This window comes from Dufourea novaeangliae, unplaced genomic scaffold (genome assembly GCF_001272555.1).
Source record: "Dufourea novaeangliae isolate 0120121106 unplaced genomic scaffold, ASM127255v1 scaffold48, whole genome shotgun sequence".
NCBI lineage: Eukaryota > Metazoa > Arthropoda > Insecta > Hymenoptera > Halictidae > Dufourea > Dufourea novaeangliae.
Window position 1 is genome coordinate 1,269,730 of NW_015373938.1, and position 19,708 is coordinate 1,289,437.

A 19,708-nucleotide genomic window follows, 5' to 3' on the forward strand; every position below is an offset into this window, starting at 1 on the left:
ACACGAATTTCAACTAGTAATTTTAAATCTCTTTGTTACTACTATCAAAATAGCATTTCGTTTTATGTTCGCATTATAAATTTTAATTATTTCACTAGAGTTCTTTCCCTTTCCTTTGTATTAATGTACAAGTATAACATGCATACATTTATTCGAAACATAATTATATTTTTAATATTAAGAGAATATATGTCATGTGCAATTTCATCTGATTCCTTTGTTAATTACAGCAATTGAAACCATTGTTCGTTCAATTAGATAATTTAATGATCTAAAATACGTAGATTGCCAGAAACGATTTTGTTTTCTAAAATTGTGCCTGATGGAAGATCAATACGTTCACCATGGTTCGCGATAATGATAACTGTCCCTTTAAGAGTTACACCTTTTCCAAAGGTAACATCGCCTGACACTGTCAAGTGGTCTAACTCCAAAAGATCCGGTATAGTAGGAAATCTGGTAAGAAACTCTTTAACCTGAAAGAAGTTTCGTATTAATTATACCGAATTTTTTATTCAAGATACCAATAATATTTCCGTAAAGTATAATAAAAATAACAACCTTGGAGAAATGTTTATCGCCTAGTTTTATAAGGGGTGTTGTAGGGAACATTCGTTGAGGACTCATTACTAAGGAACCATTGCGGAGAGTATACAAATTACTCATAACAAGCATTAAATCTGAGGTCTTTTTTACTGGTAAGAACCTGCTACGTGGCACATTTATACCTATAATGCAGTTTTACAGTATTACACGACAACAAAATACAATTAAGAAGCTCTACTAATGAAACACAAATCATATTTCTCTTACCAATACTTCCTTCGAATGATTTCATTGCAGCACCTACAGCTGTCTCTAATTGGATAATATTTAGGCCATTCGCAAATGTCTTATTGTTAACAATAATCTCCATGTTCAACGAATTTGTCTCCACTACCCTTTCGATGGCTACAAAATAAATGAATAATCCGTTACTATAGACATACTATAAGATTAAAACATACAAATACATACCACTGAGTTTGATCCACAAATTATTCGTGTTGAAGAATTTAAATGTTTTCACGGACTTGAAGTCGTCCACGTGGTCTTTCGGAACTTGTGCAATTTCAAGAAGGCGAAGCTTATCTTCGTATTTAATCAGTGTTCCACCCTGTACGCATATAGAAAAAATACAAAATAGCAATAAAAATGCAGATAAAAATCTGCTAAGTCGCAAGTATTTTTTTTCTTTCAGCAGAAACATTTTTTACCTTAACATCAGCTCGAGTTTTGTCAGTAACTTCCATAACGAATTCAAGAGGAGATGCTTCACGTTTGTCCAGCAATAACTTCAAGATTTTAAAATCTACAGTCGCACCCAGATTATCAATGTTGGAAATGAAACAGTACTCGCGACCCTGCAAACAAAAAAGACCAGTTACTGTAAATAAATTTCTATTGCTGTTTTCATTAACTCCATACGAATACTTGTGATCAAGCATACTTCTTTCAAAAATTTCTTTAGTAAACCTGAACTTCTGAAACTTTCATAAAAATCTCCGTGACCAGGGGGATACCACCTACAAATTGAAATTTGATTATTTTATTTATTATTTATTATGTACATCTAATAAACAATTTATTGCTACTCCTTACGCTTCAATATCATCTGGAACGAAGCAGTGTTTAGCGATTGGAAGCAAAGAATCTCGATTAATACGAGGATAACAGCTCTGATTAAACGTATGAATATCAACATCTATCCCTTTGTATTTCCTAATGATACGTTGTGTATCATCATCGGTGTTGAAGGAATCCATCAAAATTAGAGGTACGTTCGAGTTATAAGTTTTGTTCAAATACTGTTCGTAACAAAAATAAAGAATAGTTATTAATTTTCTGTTCACGAAAATACAGACCTATGGTCTTCAATCATTATTATTACTATAGTAAATCATCGATGAGTGTTTAGGCGTCATTTCTATCAGGGGGAGGGGTTCTCCATGGAACCAATCAAGCGCCCAATGGTAGGGATGACATATGAACACTTAAAGCAGAGGAGCCTTCGATCACTCATCGATGATTTACTGTACACTGAATTCTCTTTTCACACAAAAGATACGTTCTCAAATAATGTAGTAGTGTACACCCACGAGCAAACTCGGCTTCCACTAGGGAAAAAAGTAGCGTAAGGGAAAGGCTTCCTACCACTTATTAAATTTATTTCAAATACTGAAATAAATGTTAAATCGAATGTTAATTTGGCATAAATTTCTATAATTCCCGATACAAAATTTTAGGAGGCCCTTCTCCAACGCCACTTTTTCCCCTAACGGAAACCGAGGTTGCTCGTCGGTGTACATACACCTTTAGATAATAAAATAATAGTAAAAATAATACGATAAACGAAATAGGATTGTTTTTTTTGTAAACTGACATTAATTCCCTAGTATGTGGGGATATTTTTCTCATGAAATGAAAATCAAATGAAGATGTTTGAAAAACTTGTCGGACCGTGTTAAGTTTAAATTGTGTAGAAAAAAAGTCTGTGAGAAAAACAGAATTAAGTGTACTTGGCACATCATCGTTTACATCGATTACCTCGATTTGCTGAACCAGCACTGCAATTACAGACTTTGGTCCATGGCATCCCATACTAGTTCCTAGGCCACCGTTCAATTTAATAACAACTAGCTTGTTCAAAAGAATTTTCAGTTCTTCTCCTTCCGGGGTTGGTAAAGAATTGTAGTCTCGTACCTAATAATATATGTATATAAAAATCATTTATCGCAACAAAAACTTCAAAGATTCATGCGAGCAAATAATGAAACGTTTCGATAAAATGTTTACGCGATAAAATATCGGAGGTAACTAGCATTAGTAAGAGGCATAATCGAAAATAATTCTTAATTCTCGTATACTAGATACTATACAGGGTGTCCCAAAATAGTTTCGACTGCCGGAAATAAGGGGTTCCTTGAATGATTTGAAACAACTTTTTCCTGAACAAAAATGTTCTTCGGGGCTTTGTTAGCGAGATATTAACGAAGAACTGCGACCAATCAGGAGCGGCTGCAGACTATTTACAAGAGAACATATCGAACCCAGACACGCCGATTTTGTGAAAAAATATTTGACACGTATTTTTTTATATCGGCCATCGTCCATATTGAAGGGGTGAAAACAGCCCTCAATGTTAGGGGTTGAAAACATTTTTTGGAATATCTCGAGAACTAGAGGGTATAGATAAATTTTGTTGTTGTAAATTCTGTGTTTTTTAATGGAGAATGTAATCATCTAAACGTTTTTTTTAAATTTATTTGTTTAAATAATATATTTAAAAAAAAACGTTTAGATGATTACAGTCCCCATTAAAAAACACACCATTTACAACAAAAATTTGTATCTATACGCTCTAGTTATCGAGATATTCTAAAAACTGTTTTCAACCCCCAACTTTGAGGGCTGTTTTCACCCCTTCAATATGGACGATGGCCGATATAAAAAAATACGTGTCAAATATTTTTTCGCAAACTATATTCCATGTACAGGGCATCAAAATCGGCGTGTCTGGGTTCGATATGTTCCCTTGTTAGATAAAAACTAATTAAACATACTTTTATATTGATATAAAAGGAAACACAGCAGTAATTAAATAATATTAAATTAATAAGGGCGGCCATATTGTTTTTGAACCCGGGCGGCCAACAACCTAGGAACGGCCCTGCATAAATCACGTGTAAAAGGTATTACAATAAAGAAAATTATTACAAATGCATGAAATGTAATAATTGAATTATAAATTTCATCATTATTTAATCAATTTCCGGGGCCTCTTAATTGTATTCGGATAATTATTCTTATTGAAGAACCAATTATTCCTGCCAATATTGCGAAAATAAAGTACAATATTCCAACGTTTTTATGATTTGTAGAATATAAACCAGTTGTATAGCCGTATTTCAATAAGACATACGTTTCTACTTATATAAACTAAACTTTGAAAGTTTATAGTTTTTTTTCACTTAAAGTCTTTATTTAAGATTTAATATTATGCCTGAATTCAAGGGTATAAATTGTAAATTTATAAATGAAATTTAATTTTATATTATTTTTGTAATTTAATTTAAAATATCAAAGTGCAATTTTGAAAATGTGTTTTACCAAAAGTTAAATAATTAATAATGAATATATTATATTCATTACGATCTTACCGCATCGTCGGGAAGTTTCTGCATACGATCCCATTCCAGCGACGGGCCTTCCTCTTGCAGGAACCGTTTGAACAAATGAGTGAAACCGTCGAACTGTCGGTGGAACTCCTCCTTCAGGTCGTCACCGGGCGCTGTGGTCTCGAGCTTCTCGAGTTCATTGTGGAGTTCGATCAGGGCGTCACGTTTGGTCCTCTCGCGAAATGCCTGTGTATCTGAGGGACTGCGTTGATGACCACGTGCCTGCGAGGATTCGTTCACCGTGGGACGGAGGGGGGGGGGGCAGGGGGCGAATAGAATGGAAAAAAGAAATATATATACATATTTATCATATAAATACCTTTTCCTTTGGCGAGCAACGTCGCACCACCGCTGGCGTTCAATTTTTCGAAATCGTTCATGGTCACGGTTCACCGTTTTTAAATTCGTTTTATCCCTGTGTTCCTATCAGGGAGGGGGGGGGGCGACAGGGAGAGAAAATTCGATAAAAGTCGGAGCAAAAAGGCAGGTCGTCGAACGGTTCGCCACGTATATATACGGGAGATGCAAATGCAACGAAGATCCTGGTCGAAATTACGCTGAGACTTCGGTCGAGGAGAATCGCGATATTTTGTTTTTTATTCGAACAAAAACTCGGGAACTGTCTTTTTTCTGTTTTACAACATGCGAGGCTCACTTCTGGTAGCTATCGAACGACACGAAACTTCAGCGTAATCGAGTGAAAATTCTACACGGTGATCCTATTAAGGTGCGTATCCACTTGTTGCGTATATTCGGATCGTATCACTGTCGGGTACCGACGTGGACGGGCAAGCGTTGTGTATCGTTGCGTATGAAAATGTAATACAATATGATACAAGGATACGCAACAAGTGGATACGCACATTTACAAGTGATGCAGAAACCTACCTAACCCTTAAAATTATCGAAAAAATTAGTGAAACACAGCATGGATCTAATAATTTTGTCATCTTTATTTTGTAACAAAATTACAACTACCAAGCCAGAGAAAATTAAAAATTAAATTAAATTTGACTATAGAAAATTTAATAATAATATTAATTATACCACTCACTATTAAAAAAGCCATTACAAAACATTGTTTTCAACACCAACAAGGAATAAAGTACATATACCCAATGGAAATATAGCTACTTTTTTTTTTAAATTAAAGTCTTCAAAAAGAAATTCACTTCGTTTCAGATCAGTGGGGATTATGACAGCTTTCTGCATAACTTGGCCCAATTTCGTAATCAACCGTATCTACAGGGTGTCGCAATATCTGTGATGCAGGAATGGATTTTACGTGTAGAATGAAGTTCGAAACGTGAAAGAAAATTCGTTCGCATTCAGGAACACAGTGACAACACCCGTAATAATGAGCTTTCTACGTTTCCACGCAATTACAGATTAGCCGATGGAGAAACACTCCATCCCTCCTTCCTTTTTTTAGTATCCCCACGAAGATACACACGGATGGAGAAATATGGTGCAGATAGCGTTATCGTCATCGCGCGTGCAACGATCGCATCAATTACGCAAAAAACGAGACAAAGAAAAGAAAAAAAAATCTGAATCCTTTCCGCGAGTGTCAACGTATGTGATAATTAGATAAACGAGTTCTCTGTGTGCCGCTGCAACGAAACGTGTATTTACCGTAAGTCGAAGTGAATTTTGTGAGTCACAATCGGTTCAGGGTTAACTTTAATCCCAAAGTCAAAAAATGATCGTTTTCGATTGTTGCAGGTATTTTAACATTAAAAATACCTTTTTCATGTAAAAGTCAACTTAATTTACAATTTATCGGAACTATAAAATCGAAAATTATTAGTTTTTGAGTTGGGACAAAATTATGGCACGTCTCTATACCGCCAATATGGCGGCCATTTATGGCAAACGTTGACGATTGGACGATTCTTTCCGATAAATGTGTGCAACAGTCACTTGTTTTGAGAGGTTATGTTGTCGACGAGATATCGGAGAGTGGTATTGATTAGAAAACATTCGGAATGTATTTTTACTTCTATATAAACGGATTTCTTTTTAATCGGGACCACGTGACAACGCGTAAACACACTTTTAATCGGTCAAGTACAATCGTGACATTCGATACGATGGTCTCAATTGTTCTAAATTGTTCGATGTTATGCAATGGAAGATAGTAAGTGGAGCAAGGCATCGAGATGTGCAAGTTCGAATAATTTAGAACCATTTGACGAAGTCATATACACACACACACAGGCCTTATGTGTTATTTTTAATTCATTTGAATTTGAATTTCGCGCGGTTTACTCGCTGAAGAGCAAATTGCCCTTTATTATGCACATTTTTTTCGTAATAAGATATATGTAACAACTAGACTGCGGATTTTAGGCGTTCGTAACTAATCACGAATTTCTGTGAAATGCAATTAATTAAAATTTTTACGGTAAGAATTAAACCTGCTTTCGTACATTTATAACTAGCTATTCTCAAAATTCATTTTGGCAGAATTAAAAAAGTGATTTTGTTAAAAAATTTAAAATATACATAATATTTCTAAATTGAATTGGAAAAACGAAAGTAAAAAAGAAAAAATAGATATATATTATATTACTATACATATTTATCCCCGTTTATTCGTACACCTTTTCACCCCTCTAGAAATGGAATTTGAGATAAATCCTGATATTACTTTCTAAGCATTTGAATAAGTAGCATTTTAAAGTAAAAAGTATATTACTATAAAAATGGTACACAGCAGGCCCATAAGGCACTATTGTGACAAGTAGCAGATTACTTAATTCGTCACGTGTTTTCCAGTTCCTGGCTGTATTTTACTTTCATGATTTAATTTATATTCAATTCACGGTGTATTTAAATTGACGTCAAACGAGATTTGTGAAAGTACATGAACGTGATATTTACCAAGCCTACACAATAGTTATCTGGATAATGAATGGTAACACATCCGTGGTGTATACTTGGCTCCGGAGCTAGACGCCCCCCCCCGCCTCCACTCTTTGTTAGTATTGGTTTAATACTCAGCTTTCATTACTTCTTATACTCTGTTACCGCAGATACACTTCTACGTAACGTGTACTGTGTATGTTACAAGCGTACACAAACAAAAATGCATTAATTTCAATAACCACTTTTGCTAGCATTTATTCATAAAAACATAACCTAACCAAAGCTATGTTCTCATATTAATTAAATAAAGTCAACTAATTTTCCGTTAATTTATGTAACTGAAGTATTTATTTTACATTACAATTGTTTCTTTCTAAGTGTATTAAATAAAAAGTATAACCTAACCAAACCTATGTTATATTGATTAAACAAGAACAACCAATTTTCTTGAAAAAGATTCCTGAATTATCGAATGAAATGTTAAGTTTTCATGTTTGTTCATTAAATATACCTATATCTTAAATAATTATACTTTCGACATTATGCTTTTACTAACATTCTGTACGAAACGTATGCATTACACAGTACACATTCTTGTATTCGGTTCATACTGCTGCTAAAATCGTACGTAAATGCATACACGAATTACATAGTAAATGTATACATTTATTAACTTCACGTTTTTCCTGTGACATATATGTACACACACACACACACACACACACACACACACACACACACAAATGTGTGTGTGTGTGTGTATAATATGTGTACGAATAGCATGCGGTGCTGCAAGAGGAGGGAGACGCAACGCGCGTAAGGGGTTCATCAGTGGACGGACACTGCCTTAGGGTGGGTCTCCACTGCTTTAAGGTGAGTCTCCACTGCTACGGATTTTGTCGCACAGAAAGGTGATGCAGCTTCGGCAGTCAATGGTAGTGTGCTTTTTAAACATTTCAACACAGTAGAAATATTGCATCCTCACGAATAAACTCGGCTTCCACTAGGGGAAAAACGACGTAGGAGAAAGGACTCCTAAAATTGGTAAATTTATTTCAAGTAACTGAAGTAAATGTTAAACTGAATGTTTATTTGGCATTTTCAATAACTCTCAAGATCAAATGGTACGAGGCTCTTCTCCCACGCCACTTTATCCCCTAGCCGAAGTCGAGTTTGCTTGTGAAAGTCTTTCTTGTATAGCAATGGAGACGTACCTTTACACAATGTGGTTGGCTATTATCTATTCGGGTTAACAGCTGAGCAATACCCAATAATGGGATGTCCTGTCACATGATGGAGCTCTCATAATGTTATGGAAAACTTTTTTTGAAAATTTTTTCCTACCGATATGTGGACAACTAGAAACAATATTAAATTTATCTAAATGTTTTTTACGGATATCTCTAGTAGTTTACGAGTTACATACGAATAAGTAAAATAACGCTCTGAACAAAAAGGGTGGTTTCCACATTAAAGTCTAAAAGTAGCACCATCCAAGTATGCCAAAATTCTTAGGTTGGTATCATAAACAATTGAGCAAAGTCACGGTATCACTTCGCAAACACATCCCTCGTAATTTTAAATGTAAATGCACAAGTCAGTTTGCCCGAATTATTTGAACGTGTGAACGGGCCTTTACTTTATGAAAGTTGGTAAATACGTCACAAATCTAACCTCTATGTCACTGCTGGCGCCGATAGGCGCTCAAAAGAAATAAATCACTCACAACTTGCAGCTGATGACATTTTACGGTTGGATACTGGCAACTAACAATAAATTCGGCCGTGAGACGCTGTTGTCCACTGTTGTCGCTTTGCTACCGGTGACATACTACTATAAAGCAGTTATATCGGTTTACACTGCTCCAAAGATAGTATTCGCGCGAGACTGTCTACACCGTTCGTCTGAATGAAATTTTTCACGGTCACGGTTCGATGTTTACCGTCGTCTGTCTCTTACGCGTGGAGGTTCATATTGAAATCGGTCGCGACGATCCGATTTACATGTAAACTCAACTCGCCTCCTAGGGTAAAAAACCCAATTACTGACACTTTAAGAAATGACACTGACATTATTGCATAATTTTTGTATTAACAGACCAAAAACATAAGTTTTTATTTGTATTTATTATTATTTAATATGTTTAACTGAAGGAAAAAATTGATCTAACTTTCTGAACCTCTACTTTTGTTTATAAATTCATTAGTTTCAAAAATATATCTCGACAGCTATTATTGGCACCCGCAAACCTAACCAAATATTGTCACCTCATATACATAAATACTGTCACTTTTTTAATAGCGTAAGGCTTTGTTGTCGTAAGCAATTATTAACATGACAGTAATTAAACAAATTATTGAAACGCTTGTACCAATCACTGTCACCCAAATATTAAACTAAAAAACTTAACGAATCGTTGAATTATGATCGACCTTATTTTCTATGATTTTTATATTATCTAAAACATTACATTTTATTATGTTACTAGCTCAAATATTACAATTACAGTCTCTTCTTTAGTACCTTGTTTTCCCTTTCGCTAATAAGGAAGTCGTCGTTTTTACTCTCCTAATCCAGAAAAAGGAAATTAAGTGCTGCTCTTTCTATCGTATGAATTAATTGTAATTGCATGCAGAATTTTCTTTATGTATAACTTTACAACGTTTATTTGTTATTTTAAGTGAAACAGTCTAGGATGACGGTAATTCGGTAGGTGGCAATAAATGGGTTTTTTATCCTATCACCTTTTTCTTCTTCTTTTCAATCATTTATGCCCTCGATCAGCGTACTCGATTAATTGTCGTTAATGACAGTGACTGGAAAGTGTCGGTCATCTAACAATGTTATTTTGCTGAAAACACGCCTGTGGCACGGTTACGTAACTCTCGCGTGTCTAATTGCGACTGCTAGTGACTTTTTAAATTGCTCGACATTTTTTCATGATAATGTAACTATAAACACTTGTTCCGCTGACGGGAGGCTTAGTCACTACACCAACGACACTTTTGGAAGTTTGCTAAATACTTTAAGTATGCAATGAATGCAGCACGATTTTAATTAAATTAATTCGATTTCTACGATTTATACAGGGTGTCCCATTTTAATTTCCCAGGAGAAATATCTCGAAAAATACGAATGATATGAAAAAATGTTCTTGGTAGAAGTTGTATAGTTTCGTGGGGAACACATTATACTGTAATTTATTTGATATTACGATGACCTTGACAAAGCTTACGAAGGTCAACTTTGAATTTTTAAATTGGAACCCATATTTTTTATTGCATATTATTATTACTGGCGTCGAAACGTTTTCGAAACACTACCTGAACGTAATTTTAACGTAAGTCATTTTCGGGATATGAACCCTCAAAGTTAACGTCATAGCCACCATGATTTACAAAGTCCGATTGTCAACTTTATGGTTATTGATTTTTCACAACTAAGATACTTAATTAAAAAATCGTAAAAAATTCTCTAACACGTGCCACAGTAAACACTATCTATCAAGTTTTTTTTACAGAATTTTTGCACATCATCGAACAGGAAAAATAAAAGGAAACCTTATAATCTGAACTTTCTCTGTTTGTAGTATCCTCCTGGCCGAGACAAAGGGTTCAAACTTGACACGAATTGTTCTTTCTTGACAAGCTATCGAATGGTATATCACAAGGCGAAAATTATAATTTATAAAAATTAGAAATTCGATAGACAATAATTACATCTTACAACTGCAATTACGACCCCGTCTTGCAATTATTTGATTCACGGATTATCGGGACCGTGAATATCGATGGCTGGGTCACTGGTGACCCATCGACGAACACAAATCATTTATTTACGCAATGACGAAACAAATATCGTATTTATAAAAGTAAAATACGTGAGTTCTTGTTATGGGTCACGATTAACTCTGCCAACGGCATTAAAGTTCCGGCCCCCCAAGAACTAATCATGTGAATAATACGTTCACAGGGTGAATTCAGATCTTACGACATATTCGAAAATCATCGAAATCGGTGTGGAAGTAGTTCTTCGACAAGTTGACCGAAAAAAATGTTCTATTTTGTCTACTCGATAAATTGTTATTGACATATGAATATTAGATCATATTAAAAACCGTATTTTACTGTATTTCGAAGATCAATAATAATGATATATGTTCATTTGGAGTTATTAGAGCAATATTGACTACAGAGACGAAAGAATGATAAAAGAAAAAGAATGGTAACGGGTATTCTTGAGGACACAATATGTTGCACAAAGTGCAAAGAGCGAGGTTCACTGCTGTTCTCATTTCTGTCAAGTATTGTTAAACATTCTGCATAAATTAGGTGATACTATAAGCGAATAAACATCGACAGTCTAATCATTGTACAACGGATCTTTATGGAGAATTGCAGGAATTAGTTTACAAAAATAAAAATATAATATGCATTTAACTTACAAAAGGGGAAATTATTATTAAATTTCTGTTTTATTACGCTTTGCATAATTGCAATTGTATTACAACTGCAGAAAAAATTCCCAGTCTAATCGTCCTTCGTTTTTAAACGAACGAATTATGCGTATCCAGATGAGACAATTAATGTCATCAGACTTCTTTCATAAAGAAAATTCAACCTAGAAAACAACAAATATTCTTTTAAGTCCTAACTCCGAAACTTCGATAGTTTTTTTTAACAATAATTTTATTATTTATTATTTATATTAATATAATTTTTTGTAAAGTTCAAGGAAATTTAAATAAAGTATAAAAAAATTATTTAAATGATTTAAATAATAGATTTTTTAATTAAATAACTGAAGTTAAGTACTAGGCTCTGTATTTTATATTTTGCAAATAATATTATCTTAATTAGGTAATACGTTACGTATCAGTCTCATAGTGAACCATTTTTTAAATAATATCTTATCGTACCCACTTTTAGATTATGATTTACAGCACTCCATTTTTGTATTATTAGATAATCTCTGTTTGTATTTATGATAGTAAACCACCCGATGAGCCAATATTTTCGTTCAATAGACCGTGAAATTATCAATCATTTGTATGCAAAACAATGAGTTATCGAAAAATTACTATTATATCCTGTGAATTCGAACCAGTTAATGTATTTTACGATCCAAACGCAAATAAGATTTTTCATTTAAACAAACAATATCTAATTTAACAATTGTTTGGATAGCATTCTATTTGTTTAAAAATAATTACTACTTATAATTTTATTTTATTGTATTAATATAATAATTCATAATTATTAATTTATTTCAACAAATTAATTTTCATTTTTATTGTTTGATTCGATATCTTTATTCGGATAAAAGCTTTCTGGTAAAGGATCATTTCGATAACATTCTACTTGATTAAGATTAATTGTTATCGAATTCTACGATTGGAACATTCATTTCAGAAAATAAATTCAGTTCCCGCGAATTTTTCTACACTTTTCACCTGGATGAAATTCATTTTATTCGATTAAATTATTTAGATAAGATTAAAGATTAAGATCAGGTATTTAAAATTTAATCGTTAACATAATATTATAAGTGATTCTCTGCAACATTCTAATTTATACTCTTTTTCCCGGCCACCAAAGATATAACCCTACCTACAAAGAATGAAACAGTTTCAGTCAAAGACGATGAAGAATCGAAAGAATAAGGTGAACTTATCTAAGAGGTATAAAATAACCTAACATACGAATCCATAAATTTTCTACCAAATCGTCTCTCATCACATTGTTCTTAATTCCTATCATCGACACTTCCAATTCCCTTTTTATTCGATTTCCTCGTGGCAGCCGTTCGGTTCGGATACCGGAGGCGCCACTGTAATTTATGATAATCTGACAGCTGGTATTCAAAGCGAATCGACGCACGTCGACTACAAACCTGCACCGACCAGAGACACACACGCTTCCCAGCATCCCACAGTGGGTCGAGTATAGAGGATGTGTTTTTTGTGTCATAAAGGCTCGATGGATCTTTCCGAAACTTTTAGTATATTGCCGTTTACATTTCAAAATATAAAAAAATTTTTTCATTTTAATATACTCGGCCGACCAAGCCGTAAGGTACTAAAAGTATCAACATTGATTAATTTTGATACGGCCAATTTTAAAGTATCTATACTTTTTAAATTTTCTCCATAATGAGGAGAAATAGCACAATACCCTCATATTTTTGTCAAATTTTTCAATAGTGCCCCGCTATTATAAAATTGCATTTCTTTAAAACAATTGCAAAACAAATGATTAAAAAATATTTTTGTTTAACTACAATAATTTTTATGAGGTACTCGTATATCTCCACTATAAGCACCCAGAAAGCTCATTTTTATCAATTTATTAATTTAATAGTTATAATTTATTGAAAACAGGTCGACACTGTATTTCAAACAGTTGGAAAATCAATCAATTTAAAATTTTCAAAAATCCTTCGAGATAAGTTTGTGTATCATTAAAAACTACAACATGTGCAAGTGTGAGGGAAATCCGAAATGTTACTCCAAAAAGTATCCGATTTCATGTGCAATGTCCCTTACGAGATTTCAAATAATAAAAAAATCGATTAGTTCAGAAGTTATAATTTTTGTGTCCGGAACTTCGATATATGTATACTCGCCGCATTCTGCGACGCCTCTAATTCGATTTTACCTATCAAGGACAATTCTCAACCGTATTCAAACGCCGGGATGGGACCTGCTTAAGACACCGCACGCGACCATACTAAGAAATACACAGCCGCCGCTGGGGATAAACCGATAGCGTCAAAGTAACGATACTTTTACCCATAACTTGTATCGAAAAAAGTATCGATATCTCATTAGTATCGCATCAAATGTATCGATACTAGTAATGGGCGATACATGTCAATTGTATCGATATTTCGTATCGATACGGATCGGTGGTCAAAATATCGATACGGCTAAAATATCAGAAGCGAAGTATTGATTATCGATACTTTTACCCATAAATTGTATCGAAAAAAGTATCGATATTTCCTTAGTATCGCATCAAATGTATCGATACTAGTAATGGGCGATACATATCAATTGTATCGATATTTCGTATCTATACGGATCGGTAGTCAAAATATCGATACGGCTAAAATATCAGAAGCGAAGTATCGATTATCGATACTTTTACCCATAAATTGTATCGAGAAAAGTATCGATATTTCCTTAGTATCGCATGAAATGTATCGATACTAGTAATGGGCGATACATGTCAATTGTATCGATATTTCATATGGATACGGATCGGTGGTCAAAATATCGTTACGGTTAAAATATCAGAAGCGAAGTATCGATTATCGATACTTTTACCCATAAATTGTATCGAAAAAAGTATCGATATTTCCTTAGTATCGCATCAAATGTATCGATACTAGTAATGGGCGATACATGTCAATTGTATCGATATTTCGTATGGATACGGATCGGTGGTCAAAATATCGTTACGGTTAAAATATCAGAAGCGAAGTATCGATTATCGACACTTTTACTCATAATTTGTATGGAAAAAAGGTATCGATATTTCCTTAGTATCGCATCAAATGTATAGATAGTAGTAATGGGCGATACATGCCAATTATATCGATATTTCGTATCGGTAGGTATCGGTGGTCAAAATATTGATACGGCTAAAATATCAGAAAGAAGAGATTCTTTTAATTCATTATCTGCAATCTGTACTAAGAAAAAAAGGCTTAAATAAATGACTATAAACAAAGTATTGATTTCGTCAGTATCGAGTATCGATTCTTTTAATTCATTATCTGCAATCTGTACTAAGAAAAAAAGGCTTAAATAAATGACTATAAAATGGTGACGAATGTTTATTGTCGATGGTATCAGTGTGGCGTCAATAGTTACTCGCCATTATCACTACCTGATGTAGAATTGTCTCAACTTGAGAAAATGCAGTACACTCAAATGAATGAGAACAGTTTTCTTCAGATATTTCGAAATTACGATATTCATGCGTCAAGTATCGATATGATGATACATTGTCATATTAAGAATCGATACAAAATATCGATATTGGGATTCGAAACTATCGATTTTCCGATATATTCATACTGTATCGCCCACCACTAATCCATACCTACTTGAATCGAAGGAAAATTAATGTAATGTTCTCTTTTGTTAACATAATATATTTTAACCAGAGTCGAGTAGAATTTTATTCGAATAATATATAGTAAACAGCTCCAGTATCTAAGGGTGTCATCTTGAGCTTTAAACAGTTAACGAGATTAAATAATTGTTTGCCAAATGTCGACTCATTCATGGAAAAAGCCTTACTTTGTTATAAAAATTGGAGTTTCTACGTTTAAACGATTAAAAATGACAAAGTTTTCTTTTAATCTTTTATTCGTTATTCGAAACGTTATATTTTATTAACGAACATTTATTAACAAAGTAATATAACTGGACGACAACCACCATCACATTCATTAGCTTTCGTATCGATTACTCGTTCCATTCGATATTAGCATTTTTTTCGACAGTATACATATATCGCAACCGAAAATATCGACACTAAAAACATTCGGTATCGAGAAGAAATTATCGATTATATTACTTGTATTTACTTAGATCGGTTCATCCCTAATCGCAACCGAAAGTATCGATACTAAAAATACTGGGTATCGAGACAAATGTATCGATTATATACTTGTATTTGCTTGGATCGTTCCATCCCTAATCGAAACCGAAAGTATCGATACTAAAAATACTCGACATCGAGACGAACGTATCGATTATATTACTTGTATTTACTTGAATCGGTTTATCTCCAGCCGCCGCTGACCATCCAATCACACCGAACAAAACATCACAGAGACCGAACCTTTTCGCTCCGTGCGAGCCACACGCACTTTAAGGGGTCCACTTACATATGTATATGTAATCTCCTCTCTCAACAATGACGTTCCATTCGGGACCCACCGATCTCTCAATGACACACGGTTCACCGCGGGAAACCCAAGCTCTGGGCTATATATATCTAGACTTTCACGTGAATTTTTCTCTCCCCTTAAAATTTCTTAGAAAAAAAAAAAAAACCAAATCCTCACACCGCAAAGGGAACCGGCGAATGCCCGAGGTGATTCCCTGTAGTGGTCGTGTACGCGGCCCGCGACACTCGTGCTGTACTGCCGACAAACCGATTCGGTGTGTACGAGCAGTAAGGAACAACTAAACGGCAAACCGAGCACGTGAGCCGCGACGTTTCGACGTGAAGTGCGCGCGTATTGTGTTGGACGGTTCCGCGTATATAACACCACCAATCACCGTTGGGGACCACACACTACGGGAGGAGTACACACACTACCGGTTACTGTTTTTTTAGCGGAGCTGCGAGTGCGCCCACAAGAGACACGCTTGTCGAATATAATGCCCCCGATATATTTTGTATTATCAGAGATCCGTCGCGCCGGCCTTCGGGTCGTTTTATCATAAACGGGGCACAACGTGACTAGTCCGCCGCCAATCGCCCCTCCCCCTCCTCCCGCCCCTTCCCATCTGCCGTCACTCTGTCACCCGTGTTTTATCTGAGACGATTCGGGAACGGCGACACGACGATCGCGTGGCCACGAGGTCACGCAACATCGGGGGCATTAGAATTCTCACTTATCGGGACGGTCGTCGCTTGTGTTCTTTGCTCGGTAGTGGATCGGGACCTCGGCTTTGATCGCTCCCGCGACAACTATGGGTGATGATATTTATCGATAACTGTATGTATCGATATTGGCCTATCAGTATATCGGTATTACCCTATCGACATAGCGATATTGGCCTATCGATGTATCGGTATTAACCTATCGATATATCAATATTTGCTTACTGATATATCGATGTTTGCCTATCGACATAGCGATATTGGCCTATCGATATATCGGTATTTGCGATTATAGTTGGTATCGAAAGAAAAGTACTCATATCGAACGGATCGAGTAATCGATACGAAAGCTAATGAATGTGTAATAAAAGGAAGCCAAGGCAATCTGAGTCTGGGTTTGGACAGTACTTAAATATCTATGCAGCATCTGATTTTAACGCATTGGCCGGAAAGACGGTCACCGGTGATCGACAATGTCGTTTCTTATTTGGCACCGCCAGCTTTATTGTATACTGACGGTCACCGGTGACCGGCGGCGGTATTTCATATTTGACACTGCCGAACACTGTTTTAATGCACGTTAGCGGTCACCGGTGGTGGGATTCCTTATTAAGTACCGTCGGTCACCGGTGACCGTCGCTGTTTTTATTGTCGGTTGACGACCACCAGCGATGGAGTTTCTGACTAAGTGTTGTCGGTCACCGGTGACCGTCGTTGAACTCCGATTGCGTATTGTCGGTCACCTGTAACCGACGCTAAGTTTTCTTAGTCCGTCTTGTCAATTATGGGGTTACTTGTTAGGTCTCGGTAATCGGTGACCGTCATTTTTATATAGAATAATTCTATTGACGTAAACCGAAAACCAGAGTTGATGTGTTTGACGGTGCACCTATCGAGGACACTCACCCTCCTAGTGGACCTAATGGGAAACTGAATTTTAGTAATCACAGATCATCTAGGAACCTCGCTGAGTTTCGAATCACTGTGAACTGGGTCGTTCCTCCAAGGTGTGAAGAATACTTCTGTGGTTATCCAACGAGATTTTATGTAGTTTGCTATATATTTCGTCCTCCACCTAACCCTTTCGCGCCATTGACGACTGTAACTAACCTAATTCTCAATTTTTGTTCACGGTACAAACAACAGTTGTATACCTATGTCTTCTCGATTATACACGGTATTGGTAAAATCAGGGGCCAAACTTTAAGAATTTGTTCCAAGCATCGTAAATTTTTCGTTAAAGACAAAGTCCAATGTACTACCCGCTTCTCGAAATGGATGTCCACCTTCACGCATGTTTACTGACGCAACAATTTTAACATAAAGACAGTAACTTAACCGTGTCCTTCCCAATTTGATCTTTGGTCCAGCCAGTTTTAGCAATGGCCAGGGACAGTTGGACGATAGTCCAGCCGAATTAGACATACGTCATGAAAAAAAAAAAGAACTTAAGAGGTATTTTAAAAGTAACAAATGCTTTGCAATAATAAACAATTTGAAACGGCATAACCGTAAAAATCAATATCTTTTTTTACTTATCGGTTTATATCTTGAAGTTGAGCGGACATGGAGAAAAATATTTAAAACAAGAATTTTAGGTAATTAAATAATCTATGAAACGAGATGTGTTTCGTTGGGATCGTGCCACTGGTTGAGCTGCAAATTGCTTGCAAATAAAAATTTGAAGATGTTCTCAGACATTAATATCTCTGTGAAAATTGCATGGACGCCGTTAAAACTCATTAATAAGGTAGTCCTAGTATTCCCAAACTAGTACCTCCAAGTGGTGAACCGTCGTTACTGTGTTAGCAAATTATGAAGTTGTTTACGTGTTGCGATAGAAGGTGTATATACACACGCGAGCATACTCGGCTTCCGCTAGGGGAAAACGTGAGGTAAGCGAAGGGCCTCCTACCATTTAGTTTTGGGAGTTACTGAAATTTATGTCAAATTAACACTCGGATTAACATTTATTTCAGTACTTGAAATAGATTTAGTAAGTAGTAGGAGACTTTTCTTGTACGCCACTTTTTTCCCTAGCGGAAGCCGAGTTTCCTCGTGAGGGTACACCCACGAGCAAACTCGGCTTCCACTAGGGGAAAAAGTAACGTAGGGAAAACTTGCTAAATTTATTCCAGGTACTGAAATAGATGTTAAATCGAATGTTAATTTGGTATAAATCTCAGTAATTCCAAATACCAACACATAAGAGCATGGTAGGAGTCAAATTTTCCCCTAGCAGAAGCTGAGTTTGCTCGCGAGGGTACACCCATGAGCAAACTAGGCTTCCACTAGGGGAAAAAGCGGCGTAAAATAAAAGTTTTCTGCCACTTGGTAAATTTATTTCAGGTACTGAAATTAATTTGGCATAAATTTCAGTAATTCCAAATACCAACAGGTAAGATCCTTCTACGTTAACTTTCTCCCCAACGGAAGCCGAGTTTGGTCGTAAGTGTACCAGTGATATTCACGGTTTTGGCCTCACAAGTGACACGTTCACCCTTCTATGAAGATGTTTGCGTTGGGTAAGTATTGTATAGCGCGGCAGTCGCCGAATTGTTGTGCTACCAGGAAATAAGTAGGGAATCGAGCTTAACAGAAGTTCTGGAGCTTAGTATTAACATTACTGATATACAGGGTATTTCACGTAACTTGACCACCTTAAATATATCGCTTATTTTGTATGATAGAAAAAATATCAGGGGAGAAAAATATTCTGTTCGAAGGCGCCAATTCGATGATGGGCCGAATTTTTTTCTCAAGGTCATTTTTTTTTCGAGATTTCAAGGTCATCGAATTTTTTTTTAATGGGACTACATATTTTCACTACAATACTATTATAGCATATAAAAAAACAAATCCAACCAGGTGCAATATGTTGACCTTCACGTGACCTTCAGCGAAAAAATCATGAAATGTTTGTCAGTAAGCTCAATACGCGTTCGGGGACGGTAAATGAAGGAATTTCAATTTCATTGGAACAGTGTACCGTGT

General features: G+C 35.5%; 1 protein-coding gene across 1 annotated transcript in view; it reads right to left on the reverse strand.

The window, feature by feature from the left end:
- Positions 1-197: 197 nt before the first annotated feature.
- LOC107185615 (UTP--glucose-1-phosphate uridylyltransferase) overlaps positions 198-19,708 on the reverse strand; it is a 25,815-nt gene continuing 6,304 nt past the window's right edge. Inside the window, exons 2-10 of the mRNA XM_015573341.1 lie at positions 4,200-4,439; positions 2,587-2,742; positions 1,642-1,847; positions 1,490-1,565; positions 1,257-1,403; positions 1,018-1,156; positions 814-951; positions 562-728; positions 198-476 (exon numbers count right to left, since the gene is read on the reverse strand). Coding sequence (XP_015428827.1) covers positions 264-476; positions 562-728; positions 814-951; positions 1,018-1,156; positions 1,257-1,403; positions 1,490-1,565; positions 1,642-1,847; positions 2,587-2,742; positions 4,200-4,439 — 1,482 coding nt within the window. The 3' untranslated portion in view covers positions 198-263. The remainder of the gene's footprint in view (positions 477-561; positions 729-813; positions 952-1,017; positions 1,157-1,256; positions 1,404-1,489; positions 1,566-1,641; positions 1,848-2,586; positions 2,743-4,199; positions 4,440-19,708) is intronic.